Source organism: Labrus bergylta, chromosome 12 (assembly GCF_963930695.1).
Source record: "Labrus bergylta chromosome 12, fLabBer1.1, whole genome shotgun sequence".
Classification (NCBI taxonomy): Eukaryota; Metazoa; Chordata; class Actinopteri; order Labriformes; family Labridae; genus Labrus; species Labrus bergylta.
In genome coordinates, this window is record NC_089206.1 from 6,865,466 (window position 1) to 6,886,292 (window position 20,827).

At 40.4% G+C, this 20,827-nt stretch overlaps 1 protein-coding gene and 1 long non-coding RNA gene across 2 annotated transcripts; both read left to right on the top strand.

The window, feature by feature from the left end:
* Positions 1-3,760, top strand: LOC136181013 (uncharacterized). Its single transcript, XR_010667489.1, has 2 exons — positions 1-833; positions 1,916-3,760. It is a non-coding gene; the product is annotated as an uncharacterized lncRNA (long non-coding RNA).
* Positions 3,761-9,706: 5,946 nt separating this feature from the next.
* Positions 9,707-14,860, top strand: nr4a1 (nuclear receptor subfamily 4, group A, member 1). The gene is made up of 7 exons (XM_020637056.3): positions 9,707-9,844; positions 10,594-11,378; positions 11,491-11,620; positions 11,704-11,867; positions 11,957-12,159; positions 12,598-12,776; positions 13,334-14,860. Exons 2-7 carry the CDS (start codon positions 10,605-10,607, stop codon positions 13,588-13,590), a joined length of 1,707 nt encoding a protein of 568 aa, XP_020492712.2. The 5' UTR covers positions 9,707-9,844; positions 10,594-10,604; the 3' UTR covers positions 13,591-14,860.
* The last annotated feature ends 5,967 nt before the right edge of the window (positions 14,861-20,827 follow it).

A 20,827-nucleotide genomic window follows, 5' to 3' on the forward strand; every position in this document is an offset into this window, starting at 1 on the left:
ACACACACACACACACACACACACACACACACACACACACACACACACACACACACACACACAATGTTTTTTTAAACATCATTGTTAATCATACTGATTGCTGTTAAGACTACCTTAGATGCCAAACGTTATCGGTAAAAAACAGTACTGACTGAAAACTGGAGACCCTCTACACTGCAGTGTTCAGCTAACACAGAGTCCCGTCACCTTCAGACGTCTTCTGATGACTCTGCTGTCACGTTGGATGTATCAGCAAAGGTGAGGAGGCCGAATACCGGGCTGTGGTGGGTTACTACGAGCTGAACAATCTCCAGCTCAATGTAAGATGAAAGAACTGATTGTAGATTTGAGGAGGGCAAAGGCACCAGTGACCTCTGTTTCCTTCCATGGGGTCAGTGTGGACATTGTGGAGAACTCTAAGTACCTGAGAGTGTGTTTGGACGATGAACAGGACTGATGTCGTCTACAAGAAGGGCCTGAGCCGCCTATACTTCCTGAGGAGGCTGAGGGGCTGAGGGGCAGCAGATTGAGGGCAGTGGACACAAACAAACTAAACAAACTGATCCACGGGGCCGGTGACATTTTAGGGGTGGAGCTGGACTCTCTGTTGGCGGTGTCAAAGAGGAGGATGTTTTCTATTTTGCATGTCATCTTGGACTGTATCTCCTACCCACTACATGACAGGCTGGTGAAACACAGGAACATTCAGTGCAAAACTGATTCCATCCAGATGCTCCACAGAACACCACAGCATGCTGCCTTGACCTAAATATATCCAAATGTTTACATCAACAGGTATATGGCAGATACAACCACAACAAGGATCCAGAAATGTAAGAGAACTACCTTAAAGATAAAAAAAGATAACCGGGTGCTGAAGGCCTTGAGGTGGTTGGGTTGAGCCCCATTTGGGAAGGCAAGGGTCAATCCTTTCTGGGGTGTCATTCCCCGCTCTCTCTCCAGATTTCCTTCTCTACCCATAAAATAAAGGCAATATTCCAAAAATAAATATAAAACAGATAAAAAAAATAACGTCTAATTTGATAAAACTCATATAGTTGCGGTCAGTTCATTAATGTGTTTAGGAATAATCTAAAAAAAAGAAAAAAAAAATATATATGTATATATATTCTCTGTATCCATTGCTACAACCTAAGATCTAAGACAATTGAAATTATAGCTCTTCTGTAGCCGAGGTATTTTTGCACAAATTTTAATTTTCATAGAAATCTAATTTAACCCACATGAATATTGAGGGTAAAATAAGTCTTTAAAAATCTTACATTAGGGTTACCAGATAGCCTTGCGGTTATGTTACGCTCCCCATGTACGTGGGCTGTAGTTCCCATCGCTGCGGTTCGAATCCAACCTCAGCCCTTGTCATCTCCCACTGTCTCCTCCCAACATTTCTCGTCTCTCTTCAGCTGTCCTATCCAACGAAGGCAACAAGGACCAAAAATAACAATAATACTTAAAAGAGTTTTTTTAAATGTTTCAATTATATTTCTTCACATCTTCATGCTAAGGAGGGAAACACTTATATAAAACCTCTGTGAGTGTGTGGACAGACTGTGCACATGAAGACAGAGAAAGTCTTCAAACACAATGGCAGGAAGTGTCATGGGGTTATATCTGAAGTCAAAGTGCGGCTGAAGTTTGAAACTGTTTCCCAGAAACTGTAACTGCTTAATATTTTAATCTTTTCTTTCTTCCTCACCAGAGCCATCACGTTTGTCACTAAATGTATAAATATAAACCCCATCATAACCACTGCCTTCTTGAGCAACGTGCAGACCTGTTGACATCCTTACTTGGGTTGATAGATAGAGAACAGCGACAGTGACTTCTTCCTGTCTCCAAAGACGGGAAGTGAAAGGGTTCAGCCTGTTCTGACGTCTGTCTTATTTCTTTCCAGGGGAACAAATGCAGCCACCACGTCCACACACACACACACACACACACACACACACACTGATAGAGCAGCACAGTGGAGATCAGCATGTTGTCCTCATCTCCCAAATGAAATCAGCATGCCCGCCTGAAAGCTCAGTATGCAGATCAGGAGCACTGGAGATTCAGGAATGCTGCGAGCTGCAGTGTTTGTCCAAGAAAAGAGAGGAAGTTGACTCACCCGGTACTTTTTTCAAGAGCCAGCTCCTGGAAAACAAAGAGGACGGTGCCCAGAGATACTGTACCTTGTTCCCAGAAAACATTATGACAGCAATTAGCTTGAAACTGTCCTGAGGAAGATGACTTCATGTTTATTTTTGAGGATGTCAAACGACGTTAAACTTGCCTAAAACGTATATGGGGTTTGGTCTGAAATGATTCTGATGTTCTGTGGAGCTCAATAATATATCTTTTTTCTTTAAACATGTGGATACAAACTTTACCAACATGTGTTTTATCTGACACCCACTTTAAAATACTTTCAGTCTGCCCACACACATCAAAGACTTTCACTCGCAATCCAAGAAGGTAGAACTGACTCATCTGCGGTGAAGATGAGCCACACACACGCTTGATTTTACATATCGTGTTAGTTTTATTCACTGTTGAGGGGGGGGCTGTGAAACGCGAATGACGATTTTGGAAGGACGCAATCGAAAACTTGTGATATGTCACTTCAACTGATCAACTTTTTTTTTTTTTTTTGTGAGTGCTGGGAAATGAGGAAGTTTGTCTGTCTACTCACTTAGCGGTTTGTCATCTGCTTCTTTTTCACATTTGGTTTTAGATCCATGAGTATGTAAATAGTTTCAAAAGCACGTTTAGAGCTGAGGTCCTTACACTGCTGGATTCAAAAAAGATGTCCCTCTGTGTTTAATCTTTAACACCTACAAACTTGTGATTTTCAGATGACTCACTGTTTCGTCATTTGGTCCCTTGGTTTTTTTAGTATGAGAGCAGTTTTTTTTAGGGTTGAATTCAGCACCAAAAAACAGATAGTGACTGTACTCTGCATGCTGATGAGTCCGGGGAATTCAATGTGATTTGAAAAGAGACCAAACATAAGCACATTGGGGCAGAGATATTATCCATCTCCAGCTGAATGGCAGCTGTGGTTGCAACAGCTGACATTTCTCTTTCACCCTCTACACATTTCCTGAATCCTTGTTTAATACTGACAAGCCAGGCTTTGTATTGTTTGGGGATTTCACTCACATCAGTGCAATCAGTGCAGTACAGAAACTCTCCATAAAGTCCCTCCGATCACTCTTAATCGTTCCACTCCTGACCTTGAACAGGTCCAGGAAACTTTGAGACAATAACACCGCTATTTCGTCCATGGACTGTAAACTGGAAATAACAAGAGGAAATTCATTGAAGAAAAAACAAGTTTAGGATGAAGAGAGGCCAAAGTCAGCCAAGAGCCAAAATATGTGAGTCACTGATGGCGGCGCTCCCAGGCCTGGAGTGGAATCAAAACAAAAGCACCAGCAGCCCACAGCGGCCAGCCGTGCAGACCCGAGGGAAGATGCTGGTTGTAGAGTTCCTGGAGGTGTTCACTGCTGACTCCTGGCTTTCTGGAATGACCAAGTGTTTTGGGCTTCATGCAATGCTTCCTAATTTTTTCCTGTGGGACCGAGGAAAAAAGAATCCCCAACCTCGTCCAGGCCCTAAAGCCCAGTGACAGCAACAGCAACAACGACGACCACAACCACAACAAAATATCTTGAAAACCACTGAGACAAAGACACAAACTGAGGTGTGAATAAAACAAGAAAGGCTTCCTGTGACCTTGTTTTCTTGAATATGAGTTCTTGCATTGGCTTCATTTTTCAACAACGCTACAAGTGGATTACACTTTTATTTCAACATGTATTAAACTATCTCTTTCAGTTCATCATTTCCACTACAGTTTTGTTAGTGATGAACTCAAATGTCCACAACTAAAACTGTGTTTTTGTGCCCATATTATCTGGGCCTCATGATGAAGCTAGCACTGGTCCGGCCCAGCGTGTGTGGCCCAGTTTATGTGGGCAGTGGATGAGGGAGGAATGTGAGAGTAGGAGGGCTCAAAGGGGGACATTCTTGTGACCAAACAGATGACAGAAAAGATTTTGTGCTCTCCGGTGACAAAGACAAGCATGAAGACAGAGCTCATTATTCAAAATGTGCTGTGATGAAATCTCTGATGACAGCAGAGCGGCGTCTGCGTCATTGTAACTTAATGTTATCTGGAGGGAAAGTAATTGTTCAACAATGGCAGTCACTTTGAAGTGGTGGACAATAAGAATTTGACCTCCTGATTCTAGGCTCTAACGCAGGTAAAGGTGTTATAAAACAATATATTGCATTAAAGTTTTTCAGTAATAATATAAAGCTACCAAACACGTCATACAACTTTTTCAATTCTTGGAACCAAAGTTGTGAAAAAACTAGGAAACAGCATTTTATGACATTGTGGACAATATGTGTTCAATGATCCGCTCACATTCAGTTTAAATATAAGCTTAAAGCTTGTTTATTGAGTCTAATAAATTGAGTAAATAAAAAATCTTTCAGTAAATATAACTAAGGCCATTGAGTTGCAACTAAACATAAAATGGCTCATCTTTTGTTTATTCTGTATCTGTCACTTATATTCTTCTATATTTACTTATTGTTAGTGTTTTAAGTTATCATGTTATTTCACATGTTTAATTATCTTGCTGGTACGTTTTTAAGTCTTTACTGGCTTACAAATTATTTGTTAAATTATACTCTTTGTCTTTAGAGTTGTTGTTGTTTTTTTTTTTTAAATGACATTCTTTCCTCAAAAGACACCAAGTATGTGCAGTACTGACCTCAGTACGGGGTGAAATTAGTCACTCATGTTTTGATGCTGCCCTCTAGTGGTGGATCAATTCACAAACACTGTTCTCTGTGCATTGTGTTACACGAGGTACATTTGTGTAAAAGAGAGTTTAATCAGATTGACAACTTTGATTTCAAAAGATACACAAAAAACATTTTTATTTTTAAATAATAATTTTAAGCAGTAAAGTTTTTCTTTTTGTAAAAAAAAACAAAAACATTTAAAGACTCCGTTTTTTGGGTCTAAGTTTATTCAAGTTTATTAAACCATGTGCAGTGAAATGCAGGGTGGTATACTCTTATGTTCAAAGTGTTGCGCTCATAGTTTTCACTGGAGAGAGGAGAGGTATGACAAACTGAAAATTAAGGCTTCGAATATATTAAGAGGAGTAAAAAAAAGTCAATTAAGCTTTAGTAGAATAAATGTATAAAGAAGCATAAAATGGAAATACGAGCTGCAAATAGTCCTCCATTAAGTATACTCACATTCAACCAATACAAAAATAATTCTATTCACCTAGATGAACTTGTACATCCTACACCCCTGTTGTACCAGCAGATGGAGCCTGAACAGTTTGTCATTTTGCTGCTAACATCAGCAAACGTTGAGGAGACAAAGTGAAGGATGTCGCCTGCTTCTGTACTAAAGTATCTGATTATAAACTGTAATGCAGCATATGGTCGTATTACCATTAAAACAAAGTGTTTCTTAAACACAAACATGAGATGGACAAAATGGGCAGTAAAGACCTAAAGGAGAAGGAGTGCAGGAGGGCTCATACTTAATGTGTGTGTATGTAAAATAGGAGACGTCTATCATGTGCGATGATGTCCCATCGTCTTCTCAGTTGAGACTGGAAAGTGGAACCTGATAAGGACAGTGGTGACTGAAGCCCGGGGGCGGAATGTGAGAGCGCTAGAAAGCGTCTCATGTGTTTGGTCAAAAACAGGAAGAGTCACAGAGAGACCCAGTCATGTTTTCGTCATGGGCACAGCAGCTTCTCCAAATATGTCAATTTCATGGTCTGTACATTTAGCAGCTTATTCCCTATTGTGGTATTATGGGGGAGGGAGGGATTATACAAAAATATTCTCAAGTATTATCTCATGCGGTTCACTTGTCTGTTTGAAAGAAGAATACGTCCAAATCATAGCACAGCAGTTAAATAAACAATGTCACATATACATTACAGCACATTTACAGTTAATTGTTTCCATTTAGCAAATACAAAACCAGTGACTAAGCGGAGATTTAACATAAATAAAGTAAAGTAGTGAGATAATAAACAAAGATTCTCAAGAATTAAATACAAAATATAAAAGTGATGCAAGTTTTGCTAGTTGAGCACACATGGAAAGTAGGTGTTATGTTTTGGATAGTGAGCTCTCTTCAATCATGATCTAAAAGGGAAAAGTATTTTTTAACCGTTCAGAATTGCTTACATTTCACAGATGTGTACGTTTTAGAGCTGTGTTTTTGGCTCAACCAATAGCAATGTCGGTGGGTAAGTTACTCAGGCCACAAATGAAAATATGTTTACAGCGACTGGAATCCGTGTGAAGTATCTTGGTACCCTGAAGAGGAATCCCACTGACATCAGTTATCACCTCATTTGAAGTCAGTCTCAATGCTGACATCTTTCAGCCTCAGTTAAAGCTCCTCTGTGGAGGGTTTTTTTTTTTTTTCGCTTGTAAAGAAACAGACTGACAACACTGATGTCTCTGTATGACATATAAAATTATACAAGACCGTCAGCAACAAGACTGATTATTTCTCTTCCTGGAACCCCTGCTGCTCGGTATAGAGGATCACTTTGGGGATTCCCTGACTTTTTTCCACGCAGATATGAGAGGTCGATATATTCATGCATGATTTGAAGTGGAATGAAATTGGATGTGTGTGTGTTTCCTCCAATGATAAAATAAAATTACATTGGTTACCTTTAACTTTTTGTCGTCACCAGCTCAGATTTGTTCAACACTTTGGATTTGACCACCGGTGAAACCATTCACAGTCTTATCAACTTCATTTGTCATTTATCATCAGTGCTCATTAATAGCTGGCATTGAACATAACCTCAGCTTTTTAAAGCAATACAAGTCATGTCTTTGTAAATGAACTGAGCAAAACGGTAGGTACAATTAATATTAATAAATGTTCAAATCAAACCTTTTAATCTTCAACCTAGTCCTTACTTAAACTGAAACGTTTGCATTGTGCTGTTTATTTCATCCTGCTTAGTGTGTAAGAATAACTCTGCAAACAGTAACTATCAGAAGAAATGCCCATATAAATATAAGACATATGGATTCACACACGTACACACACAAGACTTCATATCATGTTATAGGGTCTAAACAATCCACACTCTGCACACCCCATAAAACCAGAGCATGAAGGACTCAACACCCAAAATATCAGCTTCTCCAACAGGGACTCCAGCACAAGGTGATCTAGTTCAAATGTGCCCCTTTGTGCAGAATGAGCGGTGTCAGGCACAAGTTTATCTGCAATGCCTAAAACAGATGGAAGGAGAAAAGAGGCAGGGTGTTGCTGCGTGGACTCCCATTAAGCTACAGTTTGCTAGTTGTCCCTCTCGATTTTCACTCTCCGTTGCCTTTTCAGTTGATCATTTATCAGGGAGATGTGCAATTTATACGACTCACAACCTTAAACACAGCAGTAGAATAGTTTAACAATTGATTTTCCTACCATCTGTGGGGAAAAGGAACATGACTGCTGTGTGAAACTGTATGCAAACTGAAGTGATCAAATAGACAACTGACTTCAACAGCTGTAGCTTCTTTCTGTTCCTTGTAGCTTGTGTCCGTCTGAAACACTTTGTGATCATGTGTCATTACAATCCTGCATGGGTCCCCCCCCCCCCCCCCTTTCCCCCCTCCCCCCTCCCCCGGTCCTTCAGAGTTTTAAATGAGATGATAATCCAGTGAAATCTCAGCATATGACAGGTTTGAATTTAAGAACGGAAGGATTTCTCCACAATGACAAACATCTTCTCAGCTCAAAAATAGCCCTGTGGAGGAGCAACAGGTGGTGGGTGGAGCTCTGGCAATGCACATGGGATAATACATAACAAGTACATGTGTGTGCGAGTGTACATGTGTCCGAGAACAGTTGCCGCACACAGAGGACACATCTAATGTACACCGCATTGTAGAGTCCAAACTTCCATATTTGTGACTATGCACACACACGTAACAGCAGAAAGCAACTCTAACCAAATACACCAAATGATAGTTTTATTTGATCTGAATCCACATCCGAGATTTTATTGTCACAAAATGGACCCTGTTTCTGATAAATGTCGATCAGATAACCGGCGACGTCAGCTTCAACGCTTCAGGGAGGCTCAGCCAGCGTTGGCATGACATCACAGACGTCCAGTCAGTCACAGGAAGAAAAAAAAAGAAAACACTTCATCGGGAGCGTCATTCGTTTCCAGCACAGACTGCGACAGGTGGACCGTGAGCCAAAAATGTGTCCCATTCAAGAATTTTGTCTTCAAGTCGAAAGGCTGCCATGCCAGCTAACTCGTTCTCTCCTTCAAGAAATAACCTTGGAAAGACTGCAGGGAAGAGTGCATGGCAAGCTCTCGTTGACAAAACAGCTGAGATGTAACTCTATGAGAATGTTTTTGTAATCACTATTTCAACTTGTTCTCTGTTTGGACTGGTTCCTCTGATGCAGAGTGTGAAAAGCTCCTCCACCTGTAGAAGGCCGCAGTCTGATGAATGACTTTGGAGGGGCGGTGAGTCACTTCATGAGGGTTCCTCTGAGGGGTTCAAACATGTTTTGAGAAAATCAAACACGTAGCTTTGAGGGCCTGATTGTCAAAATGGCCTATTTGCTTTCATTAAGTTTTTTAAAAGGATTTAAAGAAACATATTTCAGACATAAACAGGGAGAGCAATAAATACTGCAAAACAAAATAGTGCCTTTTTACGATTCTAAAATTTCGCCGACACTTTCATCCAAGGTGACGAACATCAGAGAGAACACAAGCGAGGATTTAGAGAGGAAGGAAACAAGTTAAAGTTAAAATAAATTGGTAATGAATTACCACGCCTGAGAGTTGTTCATAGTACAACTTAATACAATATTATTGCCAGGCTAAACAACCTATTGGCCGCTACTTTTGGCCCATCTCTGTGCTATTTGTTTGTTTGTTCTTTGACCTAGAAAACAACCTGATTAAATTAAATGCATATCACTTTAGAAATATATTATGATAGACTCTATATGATATGATTAGAGGCCTAAATGACAAATGTTATTACCAAACTTTTGAGACAGGAGTAGCCCATCTAAAGTCCTCTTTAGGAGTGTATCATGTTGTTATGCATATGCTTGAATAGAGCTACATATTCAGTTGAGCATTTTTTCCCTCTGGGAACTCTTAATTCATGTGGTTTTCTTGCACATCAGATAAGATGAAAGAACTACTTCTGCAATAAGATTAGACATTCACTGAAAAGAACTCCTATAAATAGAAAACCAACGTTTCAACCAAGGCCACTTCCTGTTTAAAAATCTAATGTTTCCATGATATGAGCAAAACGTACTACTTTAATAAAACGAATTAACACTTGTAAGGATTGTTTAACGATAATGACTGTTTATGGTGGCGGTGTGTCATCCTGTGAGGGTCAAAATAAAAATTCAAATTCAATGTTATCGGGTTTAATATAGCTTTGTGTCGGCGTGTCTGTGTCTGTGTGTAGGGAGTACAATGCTGCGGTTCTCTGTTGTACGCGCGTCAACGGAATCCCGTAGTGCGTCATCAGACGTCTATTCTCTCGAACGCGCCTCATGATTGGCTGGAGTTTGGAAATCTCCCCGCCCACCGCCCGACCTTGTATGGAAACCTTCTCCCGACGTCATGGGTAGAATAAAAAGCATAGTATATATGTGTGGAGGAGATGTGAGCGGAGGGACTGCTGCTCAGCTGGGCAGCGCTGAACACTGCTGGAAGTTATCTGTGGAGTACAGACAGTTCAAAACACCTGTAGAGGAAGCGAACAGGTAAGAAATGTTTGTAATTCATTCTGGAAAGTTCTATTTTTAAAACGTTTTTAGGCTGACTTCCAGTCGCACAGAAAGCAGCCTCCCTCTGTACTTATGGAGAAGTGTTTCTTGTTGCTAATCGCTGACACGTTTAACAGTATTGAGTTTAATGTTTTATCACGAGTTTAAAAACTATATTGCAGGATCGGTTGCACAAGTGTTTCCATGTGTAATGTGTCTCTTCAACTTGTTGGCTTCGTGCATCGTCTGGAAGTAAAATCCGGTGTGCGAGTGTATGCAGCTGATCATACACACACATTACACCATGTGTGTGTATAGTTCATAATGAAGATCATTTAGAGCAGCGCATTGGTTAGGTTTCTCATCAAATAAAGGATGCTTATACATCTCTGTTTAGTAGGCTGGGACATTTACTGTACGAGGAAGGACTGGGTTACAAACAGGTTCGCTCTGGAGCATTTGATTTATGGTTTAAAGCGTAATTTGGGGATGACCTGGGTCACTTGGAAGAGCGTATAGACAATGTACTAAGGCTAAATGGTCCAACTCAGCCCCCCTGATGCTTGTTGTCTCTTCTTCCCTGTCTTTATTTGTTATTTTTTTTGAAAGAAGCTATGGCCACTTGTTTATTTCCTCTAGGAGTTTAACATGCGATGGTTTAAAGGATAAGGAAAAAGTAAAAAAAATAATAATAATCAGAAGAAATAGCTTGCTTGGCTCTAACACTTCCGATTATGCTTTTTCAGTCTTTGCAGCCATGACGTGCATCCACTCTCAGCATGGATCTCAGTCCTATGAGAACAGCCTTGGAGGCTCAGAGCTTCAAAGCACAGACATTATCTCTAAGCTGGCTGTGGATATGAGCAACCCACGGGACCACCTCTCTGCTCCACCTCTGCCAAGTATCAGTTCTCTGGTGGACTCTCACACTGGCGACCTTGACGCGTATTCATGCCAGTTCACTGCAGCTCCCGCCCACATTACATCGTCTATAAACCAGGAGACCCCATTCAAGCTGGACGACCTCCAGGTTTACGGTTGCTACCCTGGAGCGTTCGCTCTGAGTTACCCCGACGAGGCTGGGTCCCCTGTTGGGTCAGATTACTTTGGCAGCCCGGCGTCCGCCTCATCTCCATCAACCCCCGGGTTCCAGAGTCAGCACACATCCACCTGGGACTCAGCATTCGGGCCGTACTCGCCTTGTCCTGGATACTGGGTGGCAGAGGAGACCTCGCCACATGCGCCCTCTTTCTTTACTTTTAACAACGGCTCTGTGGAGGATATGTCTCATTTGGGTCAACCACAGGATCCTTTCACTTTGGCCCACCCTCACTCATCTGCACTGAACTTTCCTGCCATGGGGATGGAGCAAGCACAGAGTCTCAACAGTAATGACCACATGGATGGAAGCTTATCACCTAAGTTAAAAAGTCCAGCTGGGAATGAGGGCTGCTGTGCTGTGTGCGGGGACAACGCGTCCTGTCAGCACTACGGGGTCCGCACCTGCGAGGGATGCAAAGGATTCTTCAAGGTAAGAAGATCTGGTTTATCTACAAAGCTAATTGATCTATTTCTTGACACAGTTGGGAAAAAATGTGCCATTCAACTGAATAAAAAAAATAATTCTTCTTTTGGTTTCACAGCGCACAGTACAAAAAAATTCCAAGTACGTTTGCATCGCCAACAAGGACTGTCTTGTAGACAAGAGGAGGCGGAATCGATGCCAGTTCTGCCGTTTTCAGAAGTGTTTGGCGGTTGGCATGGTGAGGGAAGGTGAGTTCAAAGCCGTGTGAATGGTAATAGGACCTGGGATTGTAAGAATAATGTGAAAGTAACAGTTGATCTCCTATTTCCAGTCGTGAGAACCGATAGCCTCAAAGGACGAAGAGGTCGCCTGCCGTCTAAGCCTAAAGTCGTTCAGGACGTTACAAGCACTGTGTCTCCAGTGAGCATGATTGCCTCACTCGTCAGGGCCCACATTGATTCAAATCCTGGCGTTGGGAAAATCGATTACTCCAAGGTAAAAACACACACAAGAAATCCGATCCTGATTGCATTTCTTTGGGTTTTTGAATGCCAAATTAAAAACATCTGCCTTCTGTATTTCAGTATGAAGAGACAGAGGTACGTCCAAACCAGAAGGAAGATGCTAGCGACATCAAGCAGTTTTACAACTTACTCACATCCTCCATGGAGGTCATCGGAAAGTGGACGAAGAGCATCCCAGGTTTCTCTGAGTTCTGCCCAGAAGACCAGGAACTTTTGCTGGAATCTGCTTTTGTAGAACTCTTCATCTTGCGTATCGCATATCGGTGAGTGCAGCCTCCTTCAAAAAAACTTTGTGGTAATATTACACGCTGTGTTCACACACACATTACTTCCTGTGTAAATGTTACATGGAGGGCTGGCAGGAAAGAAAATTTAGATCAGATGAGGGCGAAATAATTAGGCTATTTGTGTTCTCACATGCAGCTCACCCAGCTCAGTTTAGTGCACGTGTTGACATGCTGTATACCTGATCACGTCCTTATTCAGACTTTTAAAAACCAGGATAAGGGCTTCTCCAGATTTCTGAAATCAGACTACGATGTTTACACCCCCCCCCAACAAAAACTGATCATAACTGATCATAGCCATAGTGTGCATGCTACACACCTTTAAGACAACTTAAAAAAAAACTACATGTAACTCATTTGAATCTTATTTTGTGACAAAGTACATCAATTAAAAATATTCCTTCTTTTTTAAAGTTCTAACCCTGAAACGGACAAGCTAATCTTCTGCAATGGGACCGTACTTCACAAAACACAGTGTGTCCGAGGCTTTGGGGACTGGATTGACTCTATCTTAGAGTTTTCTCAAAGCCTTCATCGCATGAAGCTGGATGTTTCCTCCTTCTCCTGTCTCACAGCGCTGGTCATAATCACTGGTGAGTAGTCCAGTCGTCCTGAACATTATTCGAACATGGCAACATTAGACTTTAACCTCTGACCCTAATCAGAGTTGTTTTAATTAAAGCGAGACAAAAGTTTGTAAGAGGCATCTGGTTTCAGTGGCACAGACAATGCAAGGCTGTTACATAAACCCTGGACTGACAGGACAGGTGTATGACCAAATGTAACAGGACCTTACATATAGTACAGAGAAGATGTCGTATATCACAGCAGCCTAAAGATAGCCACAATGCATGGTGCGGGGATATATGTTTACAATCCCAACGAAGAATTGTTCCATCATAGTTACATTTAAATTATTATTACTTCTGTGTGTCCACTCCTTTATTGTAGTATTAAAGTTTTTTCTGTCAATGTTTTGCATACAGATGCTGCACTATCAAATCAGGAATTATTTGATTAAAAAAAGTTATGAAAAGCAGTAAATCTGTTTTTTTTTCAGTAGTCTTTATTATGATTTCTTGTTATTTAATGTTGAATTTTCCAAAGCGTAAGGCTTACTCTGACTGATATCTATCTTCTATCTTTGTAGACCGACATGGTCTGAAGGAGCCAGGACGTGTGGAGGAAATGCAGAACCAGCTCATCACCTGCCTTAAAGATCACGTCTCTGCCTGCGGCTCCGACTCGGTGCGGCCAAATTATCTGTCAAAACTTCTCGGGAAGCTGCCCGAGCTCCGGACTCTTTGCACTCAAGGCCTCCAGCGCCTCTTTTACCTGAAATTAGAAGATCTAGTTCCTCCACCCCCGATTGTGGACAAAATCTTCATGGATACTCTCCCGTTTTAAGTGTTTTCAAGACGAGATCGACCATCTGGCGAAATGAAACCTGAAATTCACTGGAAGCCAAAGAAAACAAACGGAGCACTTACACTTCAAATGGTATTTAGTGACACTGCTATTAGTATAATCATCCTAAAGGAATATAGATCCCAATGAAAAGGGCTACTTTTGAATTATGAATTCAACAAACTTGAAGAAGCAACAGCAGAGTGGAGCCATGACAAAAATCCTCTTCCTCCGTTGTGTTTCTAGGATAGTGTGCACTCTGCAGAGGAAATTTAATCGGCCAGCTAATGGACCAAAATGTGACTGTTTACATATGACAAGGTGCCATGAGTGGAAAAAAATTCTGACAAATGATGATTTTTGTAAGAATGTTGGTGGTTAAAATGATGAATGACACATGTGTCTGACAAAGCATTATATGTTTGTGTAGAACAAGCAAATTACTTCACATAACCACTTTATAGTCCCCAAAGCATCAGTTCCCTTTATTTTAAATGTTTTGTGACTGAAGCCAAGTAGGTCAAACCTACAGAATTATTCAGAAGTATCATTCATGTATCATGAATTGACATTGAGCAGCTAACATACTGTGTATCGCCCAGTACAGTCTTATACACTGGTCTTGTTTGTAAATAGTTTTGAATGGGGTTGGTGTTTTGCCACATGAACGATCTATTCTGTAGTTTGGGGGAAAAGTTTATCAAAGTGTTTCTTTGTTTCTGTTTTTTTTACACACAGAAATTCTATTTTACTGCAGCTGAATTAAATTTGAAACTACATATAATGACAGATTTTGTATTGTTTGCATCAGTTATGTGGAGATATACGTATATTGTAGTCGAAGGGCATTCAAAGAATTACAGTAGCCGCATGTCAGAACAATAACTTAGTACCTATTTTAAACTAAACTGGTCCCTACTACTGCTTATGCGGAGGGTTTCAAATGCAGAAAATGTAAACATAAAAACTTGATTAAAGGTCACATATTGTCCTCCTTTTCAACCACAATAAATTTGTCTCAGCCTTCCCCAAAACATATCTGTGAATTTCTTGTTAAAAATCCACTCTGATCTTGTATTTGATCATACCTATAAACCCCTCTATTTCAGCCCTGCTCAGAACAGGCTGTTTCTGTGCCTGTAGCTTTAAATGTAAATGAGCTGTGTCTGACCACGCCCCCTCTCTGGAAGGGCTTGGGTGGCTCGAGCTTTCTCGATCCATGCCCAATTGTTTACAGTGAGAAGGCAGACTAGGAACACATGGTCAAGTGTATTTTGAATAATATGTGACCTTTAATAATACTCCTTATTTGTATTTCATTCTGTGTCAGTGCTGAGTAACCTGCTGAGCCAGCAGCCTGTACGCTTGATGAGTATTCCTCCTCCTTCTTCTGGCCATATATCAGGAAATACTGCTGAAATATGTGCTCACACCCACCTCCCTCCAAGTTATGTCCTGGTCTCCTTTTAGGTAACCACTGGAGCTCCCAGTCCAGTCTCAAGTGACTGAGACTACTTCATCATGTATCTTGCCACACGCTAACATGAATGTGTCAGAACATGAAGTATAGAAGTGAATGTTATGGAAAAGCTGTTACGTGTCTGCAAGGCAATAAAATACTATTAATAAATGATACAGATTACTAAGATACACCTGCTAATCACACACAGGCCTCTGTGGTCCAATGAAATGGACCAATACAAACCAAAATCAGCAGGAAGTGACCAGAGGAGTCGGAAAGGACTTCAGAGTACATTGAGACCATTTTGACTTGATAATTACATTACTATTATGAGAGGGACATAAAGGTCTTTACCAATAGTCATGGCAACCCTTTCAGAATTCTTGCGTCCCAGGCTGCTAAATTACAAGATTTTTAGAATTTATGATAACCGCTCAGAGAAAATATCCCAATTACACAGCTAAAATAGTAAGATCTAACTGGTTCTTAATGAGCAGTGCAGTGTTCATACAGGACACAGATGTAATACACATGAGCTGTTATCAGCTGACATTTAGCTGATTATCAATCATCAGACATCGATCACAGCCAAAGCCACAATGTGAAGACCATTTGAACACCCATACCATAGCACTGCTATATCAATGTTGCCACACCATTCTTCACACATCTGCTGGAAAGATGTTTCCCCCACCCCATCCTCCACCCTAACCCTAACCCTACCCTTTCTTTTTTACAACCTAAACATTGTGCAAAAGAGAAAATAACGTCTTGATTTGAGTCTTCGCCATTATACCTATGAGGGTTTCTGCATTGCACTCCGTTTGGTGGCCTCTTGGGATCCGAGCTGTCAGAGCAAACAACTGTATTTCCATTTGTGCAAAAATGTTTAAGTCTACTGTGTGACAAGAAAGTTCCAGATTATTAGTACTGGTCAATCCCAATAAGGGAATAACGGTTACTTTGGGCTAGAGATGCTTTTCAGTTTAACATAGTATTAATTTCTTATGCAATCGAAATCTTGTATCACAAACGCAAATGTATATCATATTAAACTGTCAATATACATACTATGAAAGTCGACCTGATGGTGGCTCCAGAGGAAAAGTCAGGGGAACACAAAAGTATGCTTCCTCTAGAGACCATGAATGTCTCTAGAATATTTGTCGAGATATCTCCATTTGGAACGAAGTGGTGGAAGGACAAAGGGACGGACCTCGCAGTCTTTAGATTGGAGTTCAGCCACCCCGGAGAACTGAAAAATCATCATGAAATGTCTGAGTCAAGACATAGACATATAATAATAGAAAAACAATAGAATTTTGCCAGAATATTTATTTGCCTTTTGCAATCTCATACCTCAATATCGGCCTCAAAACTCAGTATCAGGCTTTGTGTCCTGTGTCTGGCATCTGGAGTTGTGAAGTTACTAAAAATAAAAGCTTGAAGACTTGATAATATTGCAGGACTTATGCAACAAGAGCAGCTGGAAAAAGGCAGCATCACTCTTATTACAGAACATACTGTATAAGGGTGACGGTATATGATTACGATAAGGTGAAAAGGCGAGGCATCATGCCTCAGTAGTAAGTGAGACAAACGCGAGAAACTTGGAAGTGTCTCGTTTGAGTGGGGTACCAAATAACAGCCGTAAAAGAAGATCACAAGCTTCAGACAGGGTTACAGGACGAGAGGCCAGCACCAGAGCACAAGCTGTCCACGGCACAATGTGCTGGACATTAACGTCCCTGATAATATGAGAACACATTTATTTGAGATTTACAGAGCGGCTTGGGTTTCACTTGCAGGCGACAAGCCCAGGACGTGTGCCTGAAACTAGTTAACTGAATGACCAGCAGCCAGCATGAGCATGCTAAGTTTCATAAGACTCATATCTCAATGAGAACAGCGTGTGATAATCTCTCTGCTGAGTCACAAGTTGACCAGACTCTAAAGAGTGTACTGTGTCTCAGACTAAAGTCCATTTTAGGTTTTAACCTCCAATGACCAACTGAGGTTAACGTATAAAACATTTGAAATGTAATCGCAATTTATGTGAAATTAAATGAAAGAAAACATTCCAAATTCTTTACTTTCATATATCACGATAAAATAATACTTAGAAATCACATAAAAGATGGAAAGTGTTGGAAACTTCACATGACACCACATGAATTCTCTTATTTGATCATTATTGTCTGTAATGTTTATCTGGTATTCATAATATCTATCAAAGAGGCAAGCAGCTGAACCCTAACACTTGCTAGCATGCTATACAAGACAATGTGCAGTTTACTTACCTTAGCGTATTAGCAGGCTTACATTAGCACTAGCATAACTCTAAACATGTTGTACAGTGAAAGCTAAGAGGAATGTCTTAAGTCTGTCAGGTAGTCGGCTGTTTAATTAAGTTTACTTGAACTACTTGGACATATGCTTACGTGTAAAGTAACCGAGTTACTCTAAGCTCTACTTTTACTTGAAGAGCCCATATTCTGCCTTTTTTGGGGTTCGTATATTTAATCTATGTATCTACTTTTGTACGTTCACAATAGCTAAAGTCAGAAAAAAGTGTCTGTTTTCATGTCCTGCTCCTCCTTGCTCCCTCTACGCTCTGAGTCTGTCAGCTACACTCTGTTGAGCCCACACTGTTAGACCCCACGTGGGCCAAGTCTGCTCTGATTGGTCTGCTGATCCGCTCTGTCGTTATTGGTCAGTTGCTCAGCACGCTTCTCGGAAATTTCAACATGAGCTGCAGGTCTTGCCACAACTAGCCAATGGAGTTAGATCAGTGATCTCACACTGACAATGACGTCGGACTGACAAATTTTTATCGAGGGGGGCTAGAACCGAGTGTTACATGCGGCTAATGCTACAGCTAACAGGAGGACGTAGGAGAAGCCGTGTTTCCGCAGACTTTGAATTTTTGCAAATAGATGTGCCTAAACATGCACAGGACACTGGAAATCACACTGAAGAGCATATAAAACCAGAAAAGGCATAATATGGGACCTTTAAGTGTGAGCAACTTTTGGTTTGTGTAAACTTTGGCACCCCTTGAGGACAAGGTGGTACATCTCAACTCTTTGCACATTTTGTCCTCTTAATGAGTAAGTGGTGTTTGCTGACAAAAAATCATCATCATGCTGAACTTTAACAGTGAACTGTATAATAATAATATAATATTTGCTGTTAAAGGCTGTTTCTTTACTGTGCCGTTCATCGTTTTGCCTGACCTCTACCCCGTGGCAGCAGTTCAGGGGTTAAAAGTTACAGCATTGAGTTAGTAAGTGCATCATTAGTAATTTTAGTCTCTTTATATATTACTTAAAAACTTCTCACAGGGGCTTTAAGTACAAAAAAAAAGCTTCCAGGAAATTGTACCAATGTAGTATAGAAGAGAAAGTGCTTTGTTTAAACTGAAAACAAATGATCCACTGATTAAAGAATATTTAAATGAGCTACAACTGGGCAAGCTACAAAATGAAACCGTACTTACATAAACTATTTAATAATACAGGCGCCATTTGGCATAATGGGTATAATCTTTATTTGAATACATTGAATGAAGGAACTGTGCTTATGTAGAAGTTTAAACAGATTATTTTAGTGTGGTGTTGCTAGTTTTGATGTCAAAAAACGTCTTTTGTTCAATCTTTAAAACATTGTAAGAAATATTATTTTTGATACTGCCTACTGTATGTAGTTTGTGAATCTTGTATTAATACTTTTTTATATGCCTTATGTACGGCTCTTTTTGATGTTCTTGAAATCAACTTGAAATGCCATTCACAGAATGTACCGAGTAAATGATCTGGTGCTCCACCACTGGACATAGAAAAACTTGGAAGTACCTCCCGCTGCTGTCCCCTAACAGATGAGGACTCTGGGACATTTCTAATTTATGACTGGAGAAGAACCAGCAGCTGATAACCTAATTTCTCTCCATTTTTGCCAATGAAGAGAGGCATCTTTGAAAATCAGAATCATCTTCCAAAAAAAGGTTCTGGTGAGGAAATATAAAAAGAAAAATATAAAAGGAGTAGAGAGGGAAATAGAGAACATTTAAAGAGCTGCTTATACAGTACATCTGGCTTAGTGGAGATTTCTTTGCAAGTTACATTGACCTGGCAGGAGCAGCTCTTAAAGACAGTATGTCACAAGTGAGACATGATATGAAAATGTGAGTTCTTTGTGAGCACCAATAAACAGCGCTGACTTGGGTTTTAAAGGGGGTGACATTTAAGTTGAGTCATGACAAGTTGAAAAGTTCAGCACTAGCTTCAGCGTCTACTTGTCACTCAGTAAACACTCTATATGGGTACCGTAATAATAGACATATGGGACATCTAAGAGGAGGCTGTGGTTCCTCAACCCACACGAGGGGGTCCTATAGACTGGGGGTCCTGCACGTACTCTGTTCTGAGGAGTCGTATCTCATCCTTGCAGATGGTGACAGGGCAGCACAGAGCCTGTCTGGACACTTCTATTAATAGGCCCAACTAAAATAGACATTCATCACATGAAATCAATGATGCCACTTAGATATGACGGAGTGCACTGCCTGACCGAGTGCCTACACGTTGGCATTATCCTGGAACTCCCTGCAACAGCTTTCATCTGCAGCGTTTTGTTAACATAGGTGCAGTATCAGATGGCAGATGCCTAATGTGTTTTTTTTTTAAACATTTAAAATGAAATGCCTAGAATCCAAAGTCTGATAGCCGATAATACCTCTTTAATCAGCAGGAGATAATCAAATAAATGAGTTCAAAGGGAAGCGAGGCAAGCAGACTAAAAAAGATAATGTCATACCCTGTGGATTTTCATCGCTGGTGTTGGAATAAGAAATTGTGGAGTACTGCCCCCCTGTGGCTGTAAACTGACATGTTTGCTTGTGAAGAGAATCTTAGATGGACTATACTAAATATTTCAGTAAAACTTTTTGAAGTCTGAACTTGAAACAAAAATGAGATATTGATGATGCAGACAAGCCGAGTCTTGTAATGCCTGCATGTGTTTCTATGCAGTTACTCCACTTTATTCTTTAAAATTATATTCCAGTTTCTGCTTATGCCTTGACTTTTTAATTAATATATTTGTTATACATCTTTATGTATAAATCATTCCAATTGCCCTCATTTCATTTGTCACTATTTTCAGGTATTTATCTCATTTTGATGAGAAATCCTTTAGCCAAACTCAAAATCCAATACCTTAATGTGTTCTGATTAAATGATTATATTTTCACAGGCTTGGCATGTATCACTTCAAACATTTGCAGTCTAGTTTGTCTTAATGTATTTGAATTTTATTGCAGGAATCCTCACTCAGCCTTCACTCTAACTCACGTCAGGGTCTGTGTCTTCATACCGTGATGTCTCTCCACATCCTCTCTTCAGCCATGCTTTTCTTATTGACTCATCCTATAAATTGCATGTACACACAAGAAAACTAATTCTCAGACTAGAGCTGGAAATGAGCCCACTAAAAAAAAAAAAACTGGACACATTATGCAGTGCACTGCATCTCTACAGAAAAAGCCACAATTGCTGTAACATTTGCCCCCCCCCCCCCCCACAACCCCTGAGGTGCTTAAAAAGAGCAATAAAACAAATAGACTGAGAAACATTATCTAAAGGATGTGTTTGAACTCAAACTGGCTTGAAGTCCCAGTCAATGAAACTTAAAAGAGTGACAGTCTGGAAATAAACCCAATTTATATTCATAAAAAGTTGTGAAAATCTTAAAATTATACTCAACATTTTAGTTTCT

Bases quoted from the DNA above. Each gene is read 5' to 3' on its own strand.
- nr4a1 (XM_020637056.3), top strand. From the start codon at position 10,605: ATGACGTGCATCCACTCTCAGCATGGATCTCAGTCCTATGAGAACAGC. The intron at 12,160-12,597 runs GTGAGTGCAGCC...TCTTTTTTAAAG, and splicing joins ATCTTGCGTATCGCATATCG to TTCTAACCCTGAAACGGACA. The intron at 12,777-13,333 runs GTGAGTAGTCCA...CTATCTTTGTAG, and splicing joins AGCGCTGGTCATAATCACTG to ACCGACATGGTCTGAAGGAG.